Source organism: Thalassophryne amazonica, chromosome 10 (genome assembly GCF_902500255.1).
Source record: "Thalassophryne amazonica chromosome 10, fThaAma1.1, whole genome shotgun sequence".
Lineage (NCBI taxonomy): Eukaryota > Metazoa > Chordata > Actinopteri > Batrachoidiformes > Batrachoididae > Thalassophryne > Thalassophryne amazonica.
In genome coordinates this window covers 83717210-83740936 of record NC_047112.1, presented here as the reverse complement: position 1 = coordinate 83740936, position 23727 = coordinate 83717210, and the positions used below count along the sequence as shown (strand labels likewise).

At 41.9% G+C, this 23727-nt stretch overlaps 1 protein-coding gene and 1 pseudogene across 1 annotated transcript in view; both read right to left on the bottom strand.

Annotated features, from left to right (window-relative positions):
- LOC117519073 (cytochrome P450 2J2-like) overlaps nt 1-8585 on the bottom strand; it is a 35033-nt gene extending 26448 nt beyond the window's left edge. The window contains exon 1 of the mRNA XM_034180377.1: nt 8351-8585. Within this exon, the coding sequence (XP_034036268.1) occupies nt 8351-8542 (192 nt within the window). The 5' untranslated portion in view covers nt 8543-8585. The remainder of the gene's footprint in view (nt 1-8350) is intronic.
- A 10358-nt stretch (nt 8586-18943) lies between these two features.
- Nucleotides 18944-23727, bottom strand: part of LOC117519074 — a 28012-nt pseudogene continuing 23228 nt past the window's right edge.

Sequence of the window (23727 nt, the reverse complement as noted above, 5' to 3'; positions counted from 1 at the left end):
GTGGATCACCAATTACACGCATTCATCGCTTTCCTCTGTGACTTAATTTTGAGACATCCACACAGATCCACAAACAAATGCCTACTGATTCACAAATACACACTCACGCACACTGGATATCCACAAGATGGCAGTGTGGTTCCATTCATTGATGCGGCAAGCTGAAACTATATGCTCCCGGATGAGAGAAGACCGACATTTCAGAGTAAATCATTTCACATTACCATAATGGAGGCATCTGATGGATGGGTATGTATGTGGTGATATTGTCTGCAAGGTCAATTATTTTTTAAAATTATGATGTGTTGTTGTATAAAATGATGATGGGTGTTTTGGTAAAACACCTGTCATCATGTCGGTCTTCTCTCATCCGGGAGCATATAGTTTCAGCTTGCCACATCAATGAATGGAACCACACTGCCATCTAGTGGATATCCAGTGTGCGTGAGTGTGTATTTGCGAATCAGTAGGCATTTGTTTGTGGATCTGTGTGGATTTCGCAAAAAGAATGTCTCAAAATTACATCACATACGATTGGCGATCAGGAGGTGGTTGTGAGATGTTAAATGCAGTTCGTTACTCCATGTATACTAAATGATGCAGGACGCGCAATTAACCTGAAACTCGGTGCGATCCAAAGAATTCTCGCATGAATGAAAAATCAGCTGAAAAAGGGCCAAAACTCGTACTGGCACCAGTAGATCATGGCAGTGTTCTATTTATTTTAACACCAGTTATATCAGACGTTTTTTTTTTTTTTTTTTTGAAAATGCCTTTTTTTTTTACAAATAAAAAATGGCATATTTTACAAAAGCACATTTATCTGTAAACACCAACACACGACACACCTCACATTAACGTGTTGGTTTACATAATGAATGAGTCAACCAATCAGTGTTAGCGGAGGCACATTTTACCCAGAATGCCATCTGTCTGTGTTTGTTACAAAACTTCAGAATTAGTGGATTATTCAACATTAAAAGATATATGAAAATTCAGTAAGGTATATCTTATATATTATATTCCAATTCTAAGGTGGAACTATGCTAGTATACTAAGGTACATCTAAATATCTAATATGTTATATTTTAACTTTGCACAAATGACAGAATTGACATTGGTGGAGTTATTCTATCAGTATTCATTTTATTTATACACCAAACCATAACTCAGCACTGCTTTATTTTCCAAGACCTCCGCCTGATGTGAGCATTGTGATTGATTAGAGCATTGAGCTTTGTGGCTCCTCTCAGCTTGCTTCTGTGCTGGAAACCAGGTAGTCAACAGGAGCTTCCACAAGGGGCAGGATGCTGACAGAAGTGCTGACTCATTGTTTGGGTCTGTCGTCAACTCTGATGCTTCCAGAAGCAATCGTGGTGTTAAAAGTCCAAATCAGCTTGTTACTACAGTAGTTGCAAGTGTACTGGAGACAATACTGGAATTTATTGGTTATCTGTAACTCCCGCAACATTTTTGGGTGGTTTATCGTTTTAGCTTTATCAAAGATTATCTGTTATCAAAGTTAATTTTTTGGTTATCCGTGCCCACCACTGGTGGAAACGCATGAGATGTTGTGCGTATGCAGTCGGATTCTTTATTGTCATTTTAACCATGTAAAACATAAAAGAACTAAATTACTTACTCAGGTCTCAGCAGCCATAATGAAAATTAATAATAAAGAGAATAAATACCGAATAGACAGAACACAAACATAGTATAAACAATTAGGCTGTAATATAATATAAAGTAAACAGTGTCAGCAGCACGACCAATAGTATTGCAGAAATCCACAACCGGTATCAATTTAATAATACGATAACAGAAGAATGCTGTTAAAACCATCATAAAAATACTTCCAGGCATTTTCAACATCAGCAATCAAATAAATCCTATCCCAATCAAAACTGTACAAAATGTGGTAGAAACTCTGCTCTGAAAAATGTTTCATATTGCGCTTTATGATAATGCGAGGCTTTGTTTTAGGTATTTTTGTATCTCTTCCAATTACAATGACACAATGATCACTCAAGTCATTTGCAAATATTGAAGCAGGAGTATATTTATGTGGAACGTTAGTCAAAACTAATTTGATTAAAGTAGATTTTTCTGGATTTTTGGGGTTTGGTCTTGTGGGACTGCCGACAATTTGAGAAAGATTCAGTGCATCACAGTGGGCTTTAAACTCATCGGATACTGGTTGCAACCAGTTCAGATTAAAATCCCCAGCAACAACAATTTCATTGAATTTCAGCTCTGACAAAAGCTGTATTAAGGAAATGAGAGCAGTACTGTGAGCTGATGGCATCCTGTAACAGCCAACAACAGTTAAGTGCAAGTTTTTAGATACCTTAATGTCCAGTGCTACTGCTTTACTAGACTTTGAGACCAATACATTCACATGGAACCTATTTTTGATAAAAACTGCAACACCTCCACCCCGCCTGGGTCGATCTGCCCTAAAAACCTTGTAACCATCGATATGAATGTCCTTATCTGTAGCAGATTTAAGCCAAGTTTCAAATAGAATCATAATATCCACATCTGTAGAATGTGCCCAGATTCGAATTAAGTCCATTTTGTTAACCAAGCATCTTACATTAAGATGGAGAAAGCCAAAACCAGATCTTGCTTTAAAATCTGCAGGTGTATCAAAGCCAGGGCCAGGATTAGGCTGCACATTACCAGACATGAACAACAATAAAACAATCAACAATCTCTGCTTAAATGAGCTCCTATAAGCCCTGTGTGCAGAGTTATGTACATTAGTTAAATAATTATAAAAAAAAACCTGTCCGAAATAATGAAGTTCTCTTGAAGAATCATAACACTGGATAGCTGGACCAGCTCAACTGTGACTGAAAACAACAGCAGGGGGCGCTGTATGACACCTGGGAAACCCTGCTCACACCCTGAGGTTCCCCATTCTGCTGTATGGTCTATATGCACGGTCTATTTCCGCATTCCACCTTCGATTGCGGCGGAACTTCCGGTGGAGGCAACACAATAGAAGAGCGCACTTCAAACATGGCTGAGGTTACAGAGTTTTCACGCTGTTTACTGGAGCTTCCGCAAGTATCAGTAAATGATGTGAGGCGGATTGTCAGGTTGTCTGCCTCAACACCCCAGAGCCTGATGGAGAAGGGATTTAAATTTTATGTGATATATAACCGGCTTTGAAGGTAAGTTGCTAATGCTAATGCTAACGCTAACTCGTAACTTGAGAAAATGTTTCAGACTTTTCACAATGATAGCTCACCTATAGACTTATGTTAACGCGTTTAATGATATCACATGATGTATTTGTAATGTTTCAGTGTCAGGTAAAAACAGTCTGTTAGGAGAAGTGACCATTAGAGCGCTGTGTTATCGGTCCATGAAGAAGTCAGAGGCTCCACACACACTGAGAGTACGATGAGCTGTCAAACTGTCACGTTCATAGTCCGGTTGGACTTGTTCTGTTGTTCTACGTTCTAAAACATTTATATTTAAGATGAGCTCTGAATTCAGCTGAAATGGTGATGCAGATCATGGGCAAACTGAGTATAATTAGGAGTGTGTTTTATTTAAAAATATGTGATCTGTTTTCTTCTTTGACTTAAACTATCCCAGTTCATATATGAGGTCTGTTAGAAAAGTATCCGACCTTATTATTTTTTTCAAAAACCATATGGATTTGAATCACGTGTGATTACATCAGACATGCTTGAACCCTCGTGGGCATGCGAGAGTTTTTTCACGCCTGTCGGTTACGTCATTCGCCTGTGGGCAGGCTTTGAGTGAGGAGTCGCCCACCCTCTCGTCGTTTTTTTCATTGTTTAGGAATGGCTCAGAGACTGCTGCTTTGTTTGATAAAAATTTTTTCAAAAACTGTAAGGCACAGCTGAGTGGACACCATTTGATAAATTCAGCTGGTTTTCAGTGAAAATTTTAACGGCTGATGAGAGATTTTGGTGTGTAAGTGTCGCTTTAAGGACGACCCACGGCACCTGACGGCGATCTGCGCTCCGAGGCGGCGTCATCTCGCTGTTTCAAGCTGAAAACTTCCACATTTCAGGCTCTGTTCACCCAGGTCGTCGTCAGAGAACAGAGAAGTTTCAGAAGAGGTCGGCATGAGGAGTTTATGCAGACATTCCACTGTTAAAGGAGATTTTGTAATGAAAGAACGTGCGGGCAGATTCGCATGTCGGGCCGGACCCGACCGCGGGGGTCGCCACAGGAAAAACACCTCCATTGGAAACCTTAACGGACAAGCTGGAACATGCCCAGCTGTTAAACAATTTCTCACATACTCACTTGTTGAAAGCCATCAAAAGCCGCCTGAATTTTACAAATGGTTTTCAACACGGAGGTGTTTTTCCTGTTGCGGCGCAGACGGATTTGCAGCGTCGTCACGGAACTGACTCGGCGAATTTGCCTGCACGTTTTATCATTACAAAATCTCTTTTAACAGTGGAATGTCCGCATAAACTCCTCATGCCGACTTCTTCTGAAACTTCTCTGTTCTCTGACGACGTCCTGGGTGAACAGAGCCTTAAATTAGGATGTTTTCAGCTCCAAACAGCCAGACGGACACCACCTCGGACCGCGCCGCGCCGATCCGCTTTGTGAGCTGTCCTTAAAGCGAAAGAACTCCACAACCTCTCATCAGCCGTTAAACTTTTCACCGAAAACCAGCAGAATTTCTCGAATAGTGTCCACTCGGATATCCCTCACAGGTCCTGAAAAAATTTAGATAAAGCAACACGCGCCGTCTCCAGCAGCGTCTCAGACAAAGGATTTCAGCTGAGAGGGCTGGACCAGTGCTCACTCAAAGCCTGCCCACAGGCGAATCACGTCACCGACGCGTGAAAAAACCCACGCATGCGCACGAGGGTTCAAGCTTGGCTGGTGTAATCGCACGTGATTCAAATCCATATAGTTCTTTTTTTCTTTATAAAACTGTCGGTTTCTTTTATAATAGACCTCGTAATTTGTTATTTCAACTACTCAGCTGCCTTTACACTTAAATTGTCTGATTTTTTTTTTTTTAAAGTATACTGCAGATGGCCCTGCGTGATTCATCTCAAGTTGTGATGGCAAGGAGTTCCTGTTCTTGTGTGGCTGGCAGGGCATTATGTAATCATTTGGTTGCCCTGCTCTATCAGACTGCACATTACTCAGAGAGTGGAATGTCAGTAGTCCCACCTGTCCTGTCATGCACCGAAACAGAGCAAAAGTGGCATAAACCTCGGACCATGGTTGAAATTACTGAATGTTGTACCATTTCAGTTGCAATAGTTTTTGTTATTAACAATTTGTTATTTTACAGGGTTTAAAGCCTGGCCCAGTGGACAACATGGTAGTTGTTAAAGCCAAACCAGGGGCTACTGCAACCACTGGAATAAGGTTTCTTTCACTTTTCAATTTAATTTAATTGGCTCAGCACCTAATAACAAAATCACCTTAAGATGAGTTATAGCAAAGATGTATGCCTTTATAGATAATAAGTCAAGAAATAAGTTAATTTAAAGTTAATAAATAAAATAAGTTAATAATTAAATAAGTTGGCAAATAGTTAATAAATAGAATAAGTTAATAAGTTAACAAATAGTTAAATAGAATAAGTTAATAAATAAGTTAGCAAATAGTTAAATAGAATCAGTCAATAAATAAGTTAGCAAATAGTTAATAAATAAATAATAAGTCAATAAATAAGATACATTAATTAAATACTATACATCATTTTTTTTCCCCCCCCCAGATCAACACACTACAGAGCATACCGGGGTGAGCGTCCAGCTCCTTCAACTCTGAACCCTGCAGCTCACTATGCTGCTTTTAAGCCAGAGAACTCCCAGATATCTGCAGGCATGAACATATCAGCTGACAAACCTCTCGTTGATTCAGTGTTTGGTAAAGTTCAAGCTAGCTGCATCCTGTCCTAATCATCATCCTCCACCATCTCCTCAAGGACTTACCATGCACCATGATGCCCCGCCTTTTCCAAGACTACCGCTTGATGACTACCCATATTCTCCAAGTGACTGTAGTTTGTGCAACATCCCAGGAGCTGTTCATGTGCGCTCACTGTACATCAACTTTTATCAATCCCGCACATTGAAGCCTCAACCCAGAAAACAAAGTGCAACACCAGAGTGGCATCTTCTTCGAAGAGAGAGGCTAACAGCATCACACTTCGAGAGGTTTGTCATGTGCGAGGAGACAAAGCTGCAGAGAATCTGGCAGAGAGGATCATCCAGGGCACAAGACAAACTGCACTGATGAGGAGAGGGCTCAACATGGAAGCAGGAGCTTTAGAAGATTATGCGACCATGAAGAACCTCAACCTAACACCATGTATTCTAATTATTCATCCAGATGCACCGTGGCTTGGAGCATCACCTGATGGCTGGGTGTATGATCCTCTGGAGAGACCAACATGTGGTCTGGTGAGATCAAGTGTCCAAATGCTCTGTGGGTGCTCTTCTGCAAAGGGGACAGGACGATTGCACCGTATTGAAGGGAGGATGGATGGGGTCATGTATTGCGAGATTTTGGCAAACAACCTCCTTCCCTCAGTAAGAGCATTGAAGATGGGTCATGGCTGGGTCTTCCAGCATGACAATGACCCAAACACACAGCCAGGGCAACTAAGGAGGGGCTCCATAAAAAGCATTCAAGGTCCTGGAGTGGCCTGGCCAGTCTCCAGACTTGAACTCAATAGAAAATCTTTGGAGGGAGCTGAAACTCCAAACCTGAAAGATTTGGAGAAGATCTGTATGGAGGAGTGGACCAGCATCCCTGCTGCAGTGTGTGCAAACCTGGTGAAAATCTACAGGAAACGTTTGACCTCTGTAATTGCAAACAAAGGCTACTGTACCAAATATTAACATTGATTTTCACAGGTGTTCAGCAGTAACATACAAATGAATTATTAAAAAAATCATACATTGTGATTTCCGGCATTTATTTTTTAGATTATGTCTCTCACAGTGGACATGCACCTAAGATGAAAATTTCAGACCCCTCCATGATTTCTAAATGGGAAAACTTGCAAAATCGCAGGGTGTTCAAATACTTATTTTCCTCACTATACCTCCGCTTCTCACACTCATCACTTGGAATTTGATTTTATTTAATTCATTTAAAAATGTAAAAACTAAAATACATTAATATACAGGGTAACACAAAAAAGCAACAGATGCACTTCTTTCCATTGTGACCCGATAATTCCATTGTGTGCAATTACCAGCATGGGGAGTAAACACAACAATAAGCTAATCAGTATAGTAAACGGCATGTGAATGAGGTATGTGCAAACATTTTGAAACTGTTTAACAAGTCATTTAATTTTGCTGAGTTTCCTCATCATGACAAATTATTTTCACGATTACACATTTCTTAACACAGTTCAGGTTATATGATCAGCTGATTTTGCTGTCCATCAATAACTTGGGGTGCGGAGTGCATTTGTTTTTTTCTCTGTCTCTATTTGTGACAACCAATCACAGCTCTTAGATGACTGTGTCATACCAAGCAATGGGGTCAAATCCGCCTCCTCACAAAGATAAAAGTTTCTGTCCCCTCCTTGCTCAGACCTGCTCTCAGACACTTACTGGATCAGAGGTTAACTCTCTGAATGGACTCTGAGACGCCTTGTGAATACGGGCCAGGTCTTTTTGAGGGCCGCAATTCTCAACATGACTCTGAGCCTGAGCATACCAGAGGCAACATCATGCAACCCACACCTCAGCAAAATAATGGACAGAAGATCTGACATTAACCCCTAACGCCTATTGTCGCATATATGCTACAATATTTGATTCAAATATGCAGCATACCAATTGACCCAGTATGCCTGTTGTTGCAAATGTGCAACATACCAGTATTATTATTATAACATTATAACATAAATTATTACCAAAATACCAAAATTACTATTTATTTTTTGTGCAAAAGTGAAATTAATAATCTCAACATTATTTACCATCTACTTAAAGGCAAAAACACACACAAAACATTTTTTATATACAGCTATATAAATTCAGGCGTTAAGGGGTTAAAAATACGATCTTAAAATAAGAAAAGGTTGTAAAATGGAAAAATAGGTTTTGAATTAAAAAAAAACAGAAAACATTCCAAATGTATTTTTTAAATACATTGTTGAATTTATAAAAGTTTAATGATTTTTAAAAAAATGAATAAACTTAAACTATTTAAGTGGAAATACCCTTTCTGTGACTTGTCAAGAAATCAAGATGAAAAACTGGAAAGTAAAACAGAATCTGAAAACGCTTAAAAAATATTTCGTAATAAAATAACTTTTGGTTCCTGATGAAAACGTAAACGGCTTTTGCACGAAAAACTTTACCTTTGTGAAAGAAACGTGTGGATGTTTGCTGTAAACACTGAAGAAATTCCCCACGAATGGGAGACGTAGGGGACCTGGAGGATAATTCGGAGGATTCCTGTTTTTGAGGTAGTCTACGAAGAGTAGGAAGAGAAAGAGTAAAAGGAGAAGAGCCTTGAAGTCAGACACCAAGAAAAAATCAGTCAGCCACATGGTCAGATGGTGTCAAACCAGCAGGAGATCAGTTCTAAAAAGAATTTCTTCTTCTGCACACCTGATATGGTTCTTTTGTGGTCACACCCACTGCTCATGTTGCCAGACCTCAACTGAAGAAAAAGCAAACCTTTCAAGCAACAAAACTATTTGATTTACAACAACAACAACAACAATAATAATAATAATGATAATAATAATAATAATAATAATAATAATAATAATAGCAACAGCCAAGTGGCCTCTGTGTGCATGCGTGTGTGCGTATGGCTTCAATCACGCAGAAATCGGGAAGAGCTGACATTTGCCGTTTGGTATGCTTATATACAGTTGTATGCAAACGTTTGGGTACCCCTGATAATTTTCATGATTTTCCTTCATAAATCATTGGTTGTCTGGATCAGAAATTTCAGTTAAATCTATCATATAGCAGAGGAACACTGATATTTGAGAAGTGAAATGAAGTTTCTACTATTTACAGGAAGTATGCAATAATTATTTAAACAAAATTAGGCAGGTCCATAAATTTGGGCACCCCTGTCTTTCTATTGATTTGAATACATTTAGCACTAATTATTGGAAGACAAAATCGGTTTGGTAAGCTCATTCACCCTTGACCTCCTTACACAGATGAATCCAATCATGAGAAAGGGTATTTAAGGAGGTCATTTTTTGCAAATGTTTTCCTCTTTGCATCTCTTCAAATGAGTGGCAACATGAGAGCCTCGAAACATCATGTTGTGTGGCTGTGTGGCTGTGTGGCCAGTGCAGGTACTGGGAATCTTGTTAAAGTTGAGGGTTACATGGATTTTAGTCAATAACAGCAGATTTTCGAGAACAATGTTCGTGAATCAGTGACAAAGTTGAAGTTGCGCCGGGGCTGGATCTTTCAACAAGACAATGACCCTAAACACTGCTCAAAATCTACTAAGGCATTCATGCAGAGGAACAAGTACAATGTTCTGGAAAGGCCATCTCACTCCTACGACCTGAATATTATTGAAAATCTGTGGTGTGATTTTAATCGGGCTGTCCATGTTCGGAAACCAACAAACCTGAGATGTTTTGTAAAGAGGAATGGTCCAAAATACCTTCAATCAGAATCCAGACTCTCATTGGAAGCTATAGGAAGTGTTTAGAGACTGTTATTTCTGCAGAAGGAGGTTCTACTAAATATTGATGTATTTTTTCTGTTGGGGTGCCCAAATTTATGCACCTGCCTAATTCTGTTTAAAGAATTATTGGACACTTTCTGTAAATCCTATAAACTTCATTTCACTTCTTAAATATCACTGTGTATGTCTGCTATATAATATATTTAACTGAAATTGCTGATCCAAACACCCAATGATTTATAAAGGAAAATCATGGAAATCATCAGGGGTGCCCAAACTTTTACATACAACTGTACAGGTGCTGGTCATATAATTAGAATATCATGAAAAAGTTGATTTATTTCAGTAATTCCATTCAAAAAGTGAAACTTGAATATTATATTCATTACACACAGACTGATATATTTCAAATGTTTATTTCTTTTAATTTTAATGATTATAACTGACAACGAATGAAAATCCCAAATTCAGTATCTCAGAAAATTAGAATATTACTTAAGACCAATACAAAAATAGAATTTTTAGAAATGTTGGCCAACTGAAAAGTATGAACATGAAAAGTATGAGGATGTACATCACTCAATACATAGTTGCGGCTCCTTTTGCCTGAATTACTGCAGCAATGTGGCGTGGCATGGAGTCGATCTGTCTGTGGCACTGCTCAGGTGGTATGAGAGCCCAGGTTGCTCTGATAGTGGCCTTCGGCTCTTCTGCATTGTTGGGTCTGGCGTGTCGCATCTTCCACTTCACAATACCCCATAGATTTTCTATGGGGTTAAGGTCAGGTGAGTTTGCTGGCCAATTAAGAACAGGGATAACATGGTAATTAAACCAGGTACTGGTAGCTTTGGCACTGTGTGCAGGTGCCAAGACCTGTTGGAAAATGAAATCTGCATCTCCATAAAGTTGGTCAGCAGCAGGATACATGCAAGTGCTCTACAACTTTCTGGTAGATGGCTGCGTTGACCTTGGACCTCAGAAAACACAGTGGACCAACACCAGCAGATGACATGGCACCCCAAACCATCACTGACTGTGGAAACTTTACACTGGACCTCAAGCAACATGGATTATGTGCCTCTCCTCTCTTCCTGCAGACTCTGGGACCTTGATTTCCAAAGGAAATGCAAATTTACTTTCATCACAGAACATAACTTTGGACCACTCAGCAGCAGACCACCTTTTTGTCTTTAGCCTAGGCAAGGCGTCAAGTCAGCAGTCTTCCTCATGATTGTGTAGCCTAGAGAACTAGACTGAGAGACGAGTTAAAGGCCTTTGCAGGTGTTCTGAGTTAATTAGCTGATTAGAGTGTGCCACCAGGTGTCTTCAGTATTGAACCTTTTCACAATATTTTCATTTTCTGAGATACTGAATTTGGGATTTTCATTAGTTGTCAGTTATAATAATCAAAATTAAAAGAAATAAACATTTGAAATATATCTGTGTGTAATGAATGAATATAATATACAAGTTTCAGTTTTTGAATGGAATTACTGAAGTAAATCAACTTTTTCATGATATTCTAATTATATTACCAGCACCTGTATTTTGGGTCATGGATGAATGCTGTGAAAATGGAAAGTTGATGGGACTAATTTTTTTTTTTGGAGAAATTTGTAATTTTAGTTAACCAGTAAACAATGGACATTATCCTGCAATGCACCAAGAAGAGAGATTGGAGTTTTGAGGTTTTAAATGTTATTATTGTGGTTCATGTTGGTTTATTAGTGTTGTTGATGTTATTGATTTATTGTGTTTTTGCAGTTCAATTGGTTTAGTCAGTTTAGTTAAGTGTCATGTTGTTGTTACCGTGAGTGAAATGAGTATTGCTTTGATGTCTTCAGCCACTGTCTCTGTGCATGTGTAAAAATTAAAAGCTCCTGCTTGCAGCAGAATGCAGACCCCCCCCCCCCCCCCCCCCAAAAGCCCTGCATGCGTGCAGCTGAGGACAGCTGACATTTGCCATTTGGTATGCTTATGTATTGTTATGTGGGCCGCTGAAGAGGAGGTACTGCTGGCCCACCACCACCAGAGGGCGCCCTGCTTGGAGTGCGGGCTCCAAGCACGAGAGGGCGCCAGACCCAGAGGAAGTGACAGCTGTCACTCATCGCACCAGCTGTCACTCATCTACACCAATACATAAGCCGGACTGCAACTCCACCTCCCCGCCGAGAAATCGACTACCAAGAGGTAATTTCTCTGCTGACACATACGTTGTCCAGCATGTACGTCAGGTCCTACAGTGGTTGTTGGAGAACCGGCTGTTTGTGAAGGGCGAGAAGTGTGAGTTCCACCGCACTTCTTTGTCCTTCCTGGGGTTCATCATCTCCTCCAACTCCGTCGCCCCTGATCCGGCCAAGGTTGCGGCGGTGAGAGATTGGCCCCAACCAACAAGCCGCAGGAAATTGCAGCAGTTCCTCGGCTTTGCAAATTTCTACAGGAGGTTCATTAAAGGCTACAGTCAGGTAGTTAGCCCCCTGACTGCCCTGACCTCCACCAAGGTCCCCTTCACCTGGTCGGATCGGTGCGAAGCCGCGTTCCAGGAGTTGAAACGCCGGTTCTCGACTGCACCAGTTCTGGTGCAGCCTGATCCTGATCACCAGTACATAGTGGAAGTGGACGCCTCTGACTCAGGGATAGGAGCCGTGCTGTCCCAGAGCGTGGAGGCTGATAAAGTTCTCCATCCTTGTGCCTATTTTTCCCGCAGGTTGACCCCAGCTGAACGGAACTATGACGTCGGCAATCGGGAGCTCCTCGCGGTGAAGGAGGCTCTTGAAGAGTGGAGACACCTGCTGGAGGGAGCATCGTTGCCTTTCACGGTTTTCACGGACCATCGGAACCTGGAGTACATCCGGCCCGCCAAGCGGCTGAACCCCAGGCAAGCCCGCTGGTCTCTGTTCTTCGGGCGCTTTGACTTCTGGATCACGTACTGCCCCGGGACCAAAAACCAAAAATCAGATGCATTGTCCCGGGTGCACGAAGAAGAAGCCAAAGCGGGGCTGTCGAACCCCACCGAGACCATCATCCCCGAGTCCACTGTCGTGGCCTCCCTCACCTGGGACGTGGAGAAGACCGTCCGGGAGGCCCTGGCAAGGAGCCCGGACCCGGGGACCGGCCCCAAGAACAGAATGTACGTCCCACCAGAAGCAAGAGCTGCCGTATTGGACTTCTGTCACGCGTCCAAGCTGTCCTGTCATCCCGGAGTGCGTAGGACCGTGGCAGTAGTCCAGCAGCGCTTCTGGTGGGGGTCCCTGGAAACCGACATCCGGGACTACGTCCAGGCCTGTACCATCTGCGCCAGGGGCAAGGCAGACCATCGGAGGACCTCGGGACTCCTCCAACCCCTGCCGGTGCCTCATCGCCCCTGGTCTCACATCGGCCTGGACTTCATCACGGGCCTCCCGCCGTCCCAGGGCAACACCGTTATTCTCACGATAGTGGACCGGTTCTCCAAGGCGGCCCACTTCGTGGCCCTCCCGAAGCTCCCGACGGCCCAGGAGACGGCAGACCTCCTGGTCCACCACGTCATGCGGCTGCATGGGATACCATCGGACATTGTATCAGATCGTGGTCCCCAGTTCTCTTCGCAGGTGTGGAAGAGTTTCTGTAAGGAGCTGGGGGCCACCGTGAGTCTCTCGTCCGGGTACCACCCCCAGACAAACAGCCAGGCAGAGCGGGCTAACCAGGAGTTGGAACAGGCCCTTCGCTGCGTCACCTCTGCGCACCCGGCGGCCTGGAGTCACCATCTGGCCTGGATCGAGTATGACCATAACAGCCAAGTCTCGTCTGCTACCGGCCTCTCCCCTTTTGAGGCATGTTTGGGGTACCAGCCCCCATTGTTCCCGCTGGTGGAGGGAGAGGTCGGTGTGCCCTCGGTCCAGGCCCACCTCAGGAGGTGCCGCCGGGTGTGGCGGACCGCCCGCTCTGCCCTGTTAAAGGCCCGGACGAGGGCCAAGACCCATGCGGACCGCCGGCGTTCCCCGGCCCCCACATACCAGCCCGGGCAGGAGGTGTGGCTCTCGACCAAGGACATCCCTCTTTGTGTGACTCCCCAAAACTGAAAGACAGGTTCATTGGTCCATTCCGTATCCTCAAGATCATCAACCCGGCCGCAGTGAAGCTCCAACTCCCGGCTTCACTGCGGATTCACCCTGTTTTTCATGTTTCCCGTCTGAAGCCACGCCACACCTCGCCCCTCTGTGCTCCGGGACCTACGCCGCCTCCTGCCCGGCAAGGTAATTTGCCGGGCAGGTAATTTCTCTGCTGACACATACGTTGTGTAATAATCTGAACTTCTGTTGCAGCCGTTTTCCTGGTGGTTTTCTTATCTGCGGAATTAGCGTTTGGTGTGACAGCGACGGCTTCGCCTCACACCCCAAACCAGATAAGTGGTTAATCAGGAGCTGCACAAGTGTGTGATTGGAGGTGGAGGTGCTCCCTCCTACAGACTGTGGACTACTGAGTGTGCGGACTCACACTCATTCATATTGTCTCTGCTTTCTGCCAGCAGTACCAGGGTCGACAGCCGAAGACAGAGGCCACCTGGGGACGCGGGACTTGGTGGCTCCGGTGTTCTTCAGATGGTGGTGGGACGCGGCTTCTCTCTCGTCGGGGGTCTTCTATCTTCGAGCCTGCCCACACGTCACCTGGTGTAATTAACTTTACAAATTTGTGTGTTTAGTTGTGTGTTGTCACAACATTAAATTGTTACTTTTTGGCTTATTCATTGTCCGTTCTTTAGCGCCCCCTGTTGTGGGTCCGTGCTACGACACCTTCCCAACATGTATTTTGGGTCAAGGTTGAACGGCACCAAAATGTCACATTGATACGACTAATATTTTTGGAGAAACAACAGATATTAGCTGACATTGCCAATTACACAGTGGTGGGCACAGTTCCCTAATCCACTAACAGATAATTATCGAAGATAATTATTTTCATTTCATTTTTAAAGTAATACACTAATTTTGAAGGTTTTAGTGTGGACATGGTGTGTGCGCAGTCAGGGGCGTAGGTTTGCATATGGACCATAGGGACAAGTCACAACCAATATTTTGGGATGGCAAAATAGTCCCTACCAATATTTAGCATTTTTTTATATAACAAAATCATTCACTATTTTTTTGCGAACTCGATACTATAACTTTAGTCGTCACGTTTTGTGTTTTCGACGTGCCAGAGTGACAGGGTTACCCATGTTGCAATTTCATTAGCTCACGTTCTTCTCACATGGACGTAAACAAAGCGCATCTCGTGGTGGCAGTCAGTGCTTCATTTGTAAAGTGGGAGGTCCAGGAGCGCAGAGGATGGGTGGCTCCGGTGCAGAAAAACAAGAAGGGTGGGGGGGCTTGCGAACAATGCTGTGTGCCCACACAAACACACCTTCACAAATGACACTAACACCCTGCCTTTTCCTCAAAAATTACTACATTTATGTTTGCTGTCTCTGTACTTTTCTGTCACTTTTGCGCTGTTTTTCATACTTTTCCCTCGTTTCAAAAGTCACCGAACGCACTTTACCGTAATATATGCAACATATAGCACACTGTTGGAAAGCACGGTTCTTGGCTTGCTGTCAGTGTTGAAATTTTTCAGAGTGAGGGCTTACATGAGAACTTACGGTAATGAGAATCAGCGGCGCACTAGTGTGAAACTTCCGTGTTTTTCCTCTGCGTTATGACATCACAGGCTTACGCTTACGTAATACACCATATATATCATTGTAAAGCCCTTTTTTTTTTTGGCAAATTAGGTTGCCAGATACCTACAACTGCATTATTGATGAAGAGAATAGATTATACATTTTGGTTGCAAAAACTTTTTTTTTTTGTTAGCTCCACAAGTATTTTTTGTTGTCTTGTTCTCTCAGGTGTAGGCCTATAGAATAGATTCGTGATTTTGGGTGCAATTTTGTTATTTAAGCTGTTTGCCTACACACTTAATAATGTAAATAAAGTGTTAAATTATTCAGCATTATGTCGTCATATGTTATGTATTATGCTGTACTTGTGCGTCTAATGGTATGAGTGGGTTAGGGGGTGGTGGTGGTATTGTCCCTACCAAAGCTGAGACCAAACCTGCGCCCTTGTGCGCAGTGCATTATGGGTATTCACGAGTCAAACCATAAGTTAGAAATGTATGCCTCTGGATGACTTGGGTGATATTGCCCTCGTATTAGTATGGGGTTAAAAGAAATGAGTTGTTTTTTTTTTTTTTGTTTTGGGACAGTTCTCTTTTGACTGCAGAGGATAGAGTGGTTTCTTTGAGAAGCAGTTCTCCTCTGTTTTGCAGAGGATAGAACTACACATCTGCTATGAAACATTTAACAGGTAGGTGCTCAACTGATTTTAAATTTTAGAAATGTTTGTAGCTGTTCAGCTTTATTTACCACGTTATCGTTCTAAAAATTATTGGACAAAATTTATCGCAAGATAATTAGTCCGATAATGGTTTTTAAAGTTATCTAAAAAGATAATCCAATAATGAAAACATTATCTTTGTTAATTATTGGTTATTGGATTATCGAACTGTGCCCAGAACCGTGCACGACAGAAGAAATGCATTTGAGATGCTCTCATCAGGCTCCATAGGGACAAAAGCATTAAACTCTTGTGAATATATTCTCTGGGTTTATAGACATTGTTATTGTGTTTGTTTTATGCAAAAATGCCGAAAGTCTGTTTTAATTGTGATTCAGACAGTGTGATCCAACCAGCATCAAAATGCATAGAACACTGCCATCTATTGGCGACCAGTTATATCACAGTGTTGTCGACTGCAGGATTTTAAAATTATCTGTAGGTTTCCAAAACCAGAGAGACCCCACATGTGGAGATAAAAAAAAAAAAAAATCATAGATCTGACAGGTTTAGTTGTACAGTGTGTGGTGTCAGCCACACGGTAAAAACAACACACACTAACATTCCCAGGTCAGACACCTTGCTTTCTGATTGGCTGCCATATTTAGCTCCTCATGTCCTTCTTAACACACCACACATGGCAGGAATATTTGATAAGATTATATTTAGCATCATCACGATTGTTGGGACGTCCTTAAGATTGTCGGAAGGGGAAGATCGGGTCCGATATCGGCCTAATTATTTTGTCATGTGAACCAGCCTTGATGTTATGATGCCTCACGGAGCAACTGACTGATCTGTTCATACACTGCAACGAACATGTTTTCACTATTATTTGATTTCTTTGTGTGACTGACATAGTTATTCAAGCATTCAAAGGCGATTCCTATCGCCACACAACTCCAGCAACTACTTGTACACACAAGAAAGTTTTTTGACAGTTCTTGTTATTGAAAGAAACTTTGTCTCCCAAACTGGATAGAGTTGTGATGTCATCATGTGTGCACTTCGGCGCTGTCTAGTGGGATCTTGAAAACTTACATAATTAACAGAAAATAAAAGGGTTGAGTTCTCTTTGTAAACACTGTTGAGGTCTAATGTTCTAAAAACATTCTGGACTTACACCATTCCAACTCGGTATAGAAACTCTGCTTAATTTATTACCACCCTTGAAAAATGTCAGCTATCTATTTTAAAAACAGTACTCAAACTAGAGTCTGTGGATCCTCACGGGCAACACGCTAGTATATTAAAGGATTATTAACTGACTACGAGGTCTGTACAGGAAAATATCAGACTGATGTTTTGACAGTACGGACCAAGCGTTAGCGGTATTTTTCGCACAGACCTCGCTAACGCTTGGTCCGTGCTGTCAACACCTTGGTCTGATATTTCCGTACAGACCAAGCAAGCGAGGTTAATAAATCGTTTATATATATATATATATATATATATATATAAAGTGAAACTTTGAGTTTCCCATGAAAACGCTCACTGAAAATGAATGTTATCAGTTTCTGCTGTACAGGAGATGGAATGGAAGGTCAGGCAGAAACAATGTGGTTATTAATGCAGCTGCTTCGCTCATTAGGTTACATGGGGCCTTCAGTACAGAGTTAAATGCAAATGTTTTAGGCAGGCTAAGTGTAAGACATTAAATGGATAATTTTGACACTACAGCTAAAAAGTGTACAAATGCTCAGCATAGGAAATTATTACAACTCATTTTATTCAGTCAGACTTAAAACATGCTAACTTATAGAGTTTTGTGCACAACCGTTGTCCTTGCTGGTTTGGAGGTGGTCACCCTAGTGTGTGTGTGTGTGTGTGTGTGTGTGTGTGTGTGTGTGTGTGTGTGTGTGTGTGTGTGTGTGAGTGAGAGAGAGAACTGCCTTTATAGCGTTTGTTTTCAAATAATGCTATGAGTAGGGTTGGTGTCCAACTTACAGTGTTATTTTAGCTTTTCGTAAAGTTACAGTTTGTAGGTATTACAGCTTACAGTTGTTATCATCATATAAAATTAGTGAAACATTGCTTTGCTGAAATAGATGATTTTTGATTGGGAGGTAACCAGAGAAATAACAGTAGTGAAATTAACATTTCTGCCTCTCTCTCTCTCTTTCGGTGTTTCGGCAACCCAGACTGTTGAAATAGGAATGGAGGAGTCATAGAGACATCAGGTAGTTGCGCGCGCATTCACACAACTGGGTCGGCACTTGTGCACGTGTGTACTTGTACTACTGCTACTACTACTACTACAAAAAAAAGAAGACTGTGTACATCCTCAGTGCAATGAAAAAAAAAATCACAGATATTAGTCCAGCTTTTCATTCTCACTTCCTGCTAACAGCCTCCAAACAGCGCAGTGGATTTATTTTGTGTGTGCGTGCACGCTGTATGCATGCATGTGTGTGTGTGTGTGTGTGTGTGTGCGCGCAGAGTGGAATGGTACAAAAACTAGTCTTTGAAGGATTACTTCAAAACTATTTCACGGATTCTCACCAAATTCTCACCATGGACACATATTATGCCATGGAAGACTCCAGTAAACTTTGGAGGGGATCTGGATCAAGATTTTACTTTATACACACTTTGAAGGATTACATCAAAACTACTTCATGGATTCTTACCAAATTTCCACCCTAGATAGAGATTAGGTCATGGAAAACTCCACTGAAATTTGGAGGTGATCTGGATCTGGATTCAGGAACAAAATTTCCCTTCATATTGGTGTTGAAGGATTACTTCAAAACTACTTCACTGATTCTCATCAAATTTGCACCACAGACAGATATTCAGGCATGGAAGACTTGGCAATTTGGAGGCGACCCGGATCAGGATTGGCGGACATCAGAAATCTCTGATTGCTCTTGTTTAAAAAGCAACAATTGCTGAAATAAAGAAAGCCTGTTGTGTACAAAAATTTGACTGGTACTGTAAAAGAAGATATCACATTTTGAATTTACAAAGTGGCAATGTAATCAGGAGTGTTGTAGTGAGGAGGTAGGGCAGACTATCTAAAGGGACCCTCAAAGTTTTGGTTTTATGGATTACAGGTTACAGCGAAGTGAGTGCCCAAGCTTGGAGGGACGAAGAGTACACTGTGTCATAGGGCCCAAATTTTTAGCAATGCTGCTGACTGTAATGATCTTTTTTTTTTTTTTTTTTACAAATTAACTCATCTAATGTTCAGGTTACATAGTGTTGTTCAGCGACATTTGGCCTGAACTTTAAAAGGATGGGGGAAACGTGTAATTCCAGTCACTCCTGTATTCAAAGCTGCTCCGTCACGTGTTGAGAAAGAGAATTTCTGCATTAACCACACAAAATACAGGAACAGCTCCATCTTTGCAAGGCTTTCTCCAAGACACGCTCATTTCCCTGAAGAAACCACAAACACACACGTGAGAGCTCTGGACTGTTGCTCTGGATTCATCAGGTTACACGTCCTGCAGGGTCGGACATGTATGGACAAAATAGTTTACCTGCAGAGAAAGGCAGGAATGCATCTCTCTTCACAAACTTTCCATCAGCATCTAGAAAGTGTCCAGGGTTGAATGTGTGTGGAGTCTCCCACTGAGTCTCATCAAACAGGACAGAGGTCAAGGTGGGCATCAAGGCAGTGCCCTAAAATTAAAATATCCAGGTCAACATCAAATGTTACATAAGCACCAGGGGCTGATCCCACCAAAAACTGATTTAGACACAAGTCTGGATTTATGTTTTTGAACAGTTATGCTGTGTGATTAATGCACCTTTGGGATAAAATAACCTCCCAGTGTTGTGTCTTTTGCAGTCACTCTGTCTGCATTCAGAGGCACAATGTTCCCATCCTCTGGACCTCATGGATCACTGCGTCAGTGTAGGGCAGGTTGGGTCTGTCGGCCATAGTGGGTTGACGGCTCCGTCCAGTCACTCTGTCAATCTCTAAGTGGACCTTCTCTGAAAATGCAAGAATATTAATTAAGATGGAAGCCCCCACAAATTCCTCATCCAGATGCAGTCCAAATCCTGACTTTCATGTTGTAGGAGACTTTGTACTCTCGAAGGGTGTGCCCAGGTGTGAGATTTCTCCAGCCAGATCTGCTGATTAGGGGAGTGGTTGCCCACTGTCTTTGACAATCATCGTTATTGAACATTGACCTTGAGTGGTGAATAATTTAATCAAGTTAAAGGCAGAGCCACACTCTGTCAAATGCAGCAAAAGGATTTATTACACATTTAAATATATTCTCCACTGGCAAATTCTTCAGGCTCCCGTGGAGTCGGGTGCAAATGGACAGATGATTGCATTTCCACAGAGTTCTGCACTGAGCAGAAGGATTTTCACGGTTTACAGACAATTATGCTGCATTTAAGCGGAGTTTGGACCTCTGAAAGCATGGCATCATGTTTTCTCACTCGAACAACTCCACTGCATCTCCTCACAGAGATAGAAAGAGAGTGCGAGACAGACAGCGAGCGGGATAGACAGAAAGAGAAAGAGAGAGAGTATGTGCTGTCTATTTCTTCAAGACATGGAGCTGTGCTTACTGTGTCGATCCTTTTTCTACTCACTGGACATTTGACTAATCAGAATGCCAGAATGAACCGCCAGACAGCCACAGTAAAATAAATGACATGCAGAGGGTAAAATAAAAAACAAATGTGCAAATAGCAGGAAAGTTTTCTGCCTGATCTCTACTCAAAGTTTTGAACATGCCCAAAACTTTCTGACCAATTTGGCAGACATCAGCTGACAAGGAGCGCATTTTGCAGATGGGAAAATGACTTTTGTCACACAAAAATGAACATATCGAATCGGTTGCTCATACGTTTCGTTGATCCGTCAGTGTGACTTGGGCTTTAGTTCAGATTCAGATTCTTTATTGTCATTGTAACAAGTACAATGAAAAGTAAGCATAGTAATATAAGGATAGTAGTGTAATATTTTGGTGACTAAAAATGTTTCAGACAGAAATATTTTTTTAATTTATGAAGCATTAAAAATGAAAAAAAAAAAATAATTTTACACCTCTCCTTCAAATGCATATCACTCATGCATGACAAGGTGTACAATAAAAATAAAATAAGGGAGTGTATTAAGTTTATTCTGCCATACCAACAACTGGATCAATCAAAAGCCACAGTACAGGAGGTCCACACACAAAAGTAATCTGAGAGGGATTAGACAAAGGCAGTGGTGTCCCAGAGAGTCCAAACAAGTGGAGAGCTGAGAAGTATGAAACTCATTTTCCCAATCTACATTCAAGAGAATCGTCTTTCAGTTTAAGAGCATGATTTATACATTTCATTCATTTTCTAAGACCCAGCATGTCCTTCTCAGTCAGACCTTCTTCAACTTCATTTTTTAAAAATGGCAGTGGACTTCTAACTTAGTAGTGCATTACTGCCAGCTTCTGCACCAGAGTGTTAGTCACAGTATCTCTTTCTGATCAGTATACACTGGTGTCTTCTCACACATGTAGATTTTTCCATCTTGTAGCCATAGGTAATAATGCTGTATTTTTCATATATATGCTGCATCGAAACATGTCTGGGCATCAACCAAAGTAATTACAAAAAAAAAAGAAAGCACCCACAACTTATAGTCTGGAAAATACGGTACACTCTATGAGTCTCACTGCCCAGTGTCCACGCAGATATACATCCAATTATTTTCAACAGCTGCTTATTCCAATAATGACCGTGGAGTGGGTTGCTGGAGGCTATCCCAGCAGTCATAGGGTGAGAGGCAGGGTACACCCTGCACCAGACACCAGTCAACCGCAGTGCCACATATAGACAGAAAAAACACATTCATATCCACGGTCAATTTAAAGTTTCCAATTCACCTAACCTACACGTTTGGAATTGAGAGAAAGCTGGGAAATGAACATGAGGAGAACATGCAAACTCCACACAGTAAGGACCAGGTGTGAATCGATCCCAGGACCTTTTTGCTGTGGAGTAACAGTGCTAAGCACTAAGCCATGGTGCTGCCTGTCAAACTTACAGAAAAGCTCATATTTTGTAATGACCAATCAGTGGCTGCAATTTGACATGTCACCTACCCTGAATATCCGGGTGATTGTTGAAGAAAACCAAAGCCCATAGCAAAGTGACTGTGATTGTCTCAGTTCCAGCCAAAAATAGATCAAGTGAGCACATAGCCAGGTTGGTCTCAGTGAATCTCTCATCAGACATGTGTTTGTGCTGTTCAGAAGTAAAGAGAGAATGGTTGGGAATGGTTGGTGACTCAAGTGAAGAAGACGGACACACATTGCAGCAGACGACCACTTGTAAAATGCAGATATTCAGATGATGTTCTTACATTCTCCATTTCAATGAGAAGGGCATCAATGTAGTCCCGAGGATTGTTATGGTCCAGATTTTGCTTGTGTCTCTTTATCTCCTGACTGAGGAAATCCATCAAGAAGTTGTAGTTGCTGAAGATTTTGTTATGATGACCTGGTAAATACTTCATCACTCCAGGAAATGACTCATACAGTTGCAGACAACAAACTAGTCAAAATTCCAGTCATGATTATCATTCTGTTTTGTGATACTGTTGTCACCAAATCAATCACCAACAACTCTCACTGTATGAACTATATAGTGTGTTCTGGACTTACTTGACCCCATACGGAGCCCTCCAGGTAAACAACTTCAGACATATACTTCAACAGTGTGGAAGTTATGGTCACTGTAATCAAATCGTTTGCCCATCACCAGCTGGCAAATTATGTTGGATACAGCATTGTTGAAGTAGCGTACTGGGTTGAAAGGTTTTCCTGCAGAACACAATGCCATTGTTTAGACAACAATGTATTACTGAGAATATGTGGTGATTTAGCCTATGGGGCCACAATCTTATGTTGTGGTCATTCTAAAGCACCGTTTTCCTTCTCTGTCTCCTCTTGCAGGTATCGGACCTCCTCACAGATACTCTGCTCCAGGATGTTTTTGCCCAGACCGAAGCTATGCAAAGTCGACAAGGCAAAACGCCGCTGCTTCTTCCATTTTTCACCATTACTCAGTACCAGACCACCTAAGAACAAATATAGGGTAGTTAAAAAATGTTAATTTCCACAGGGAGCTTATTTCTATACAGTGTGACAATCAGATAAATCATGTTTTCCACCTGTATTTCTTTCTAAACACCTGGCAGCTATTGAACTGTGTGGTCGATCTACAAAGTTGTCAGTCTGTGTCACTATGGCCTTCTTTACCATCTTGTAGCCAACACACACACCACACACACTACACCACACCACACACACACACCACACACACACACACACACACACACACACACACACACACACACACACACACACACACACACACACACCATCTTGTTACGTCCCACTTGGATGCTGAAGACGTTCCCAAAACCATTGGCCTACTGTGGGCAAGAAACCAGAGTGGAAACAAGGTTTAAATGCCAAACTACTAATGGGTTACTTTTTTTTCTTTAACATAATTGACAAACAAAATTATATACATGTTAAGGCTCTGCTTCAGCAGTAAAGAATGTATAGATACAATAGATTCCAGTCTACAGAAGTCATGTCCAGGGCATAACTCACCACACAAATAAAACGCACACTTAATCATTAACATGAGTGGTAGGTGACAGATTGGTGTCTGTTTTATGTGGGAGAGCCTTAATTTTAGGCTGAAGGTTTTGGTATGTGGTGGTTACTCTCTGCCTGTCAGACTACACTCA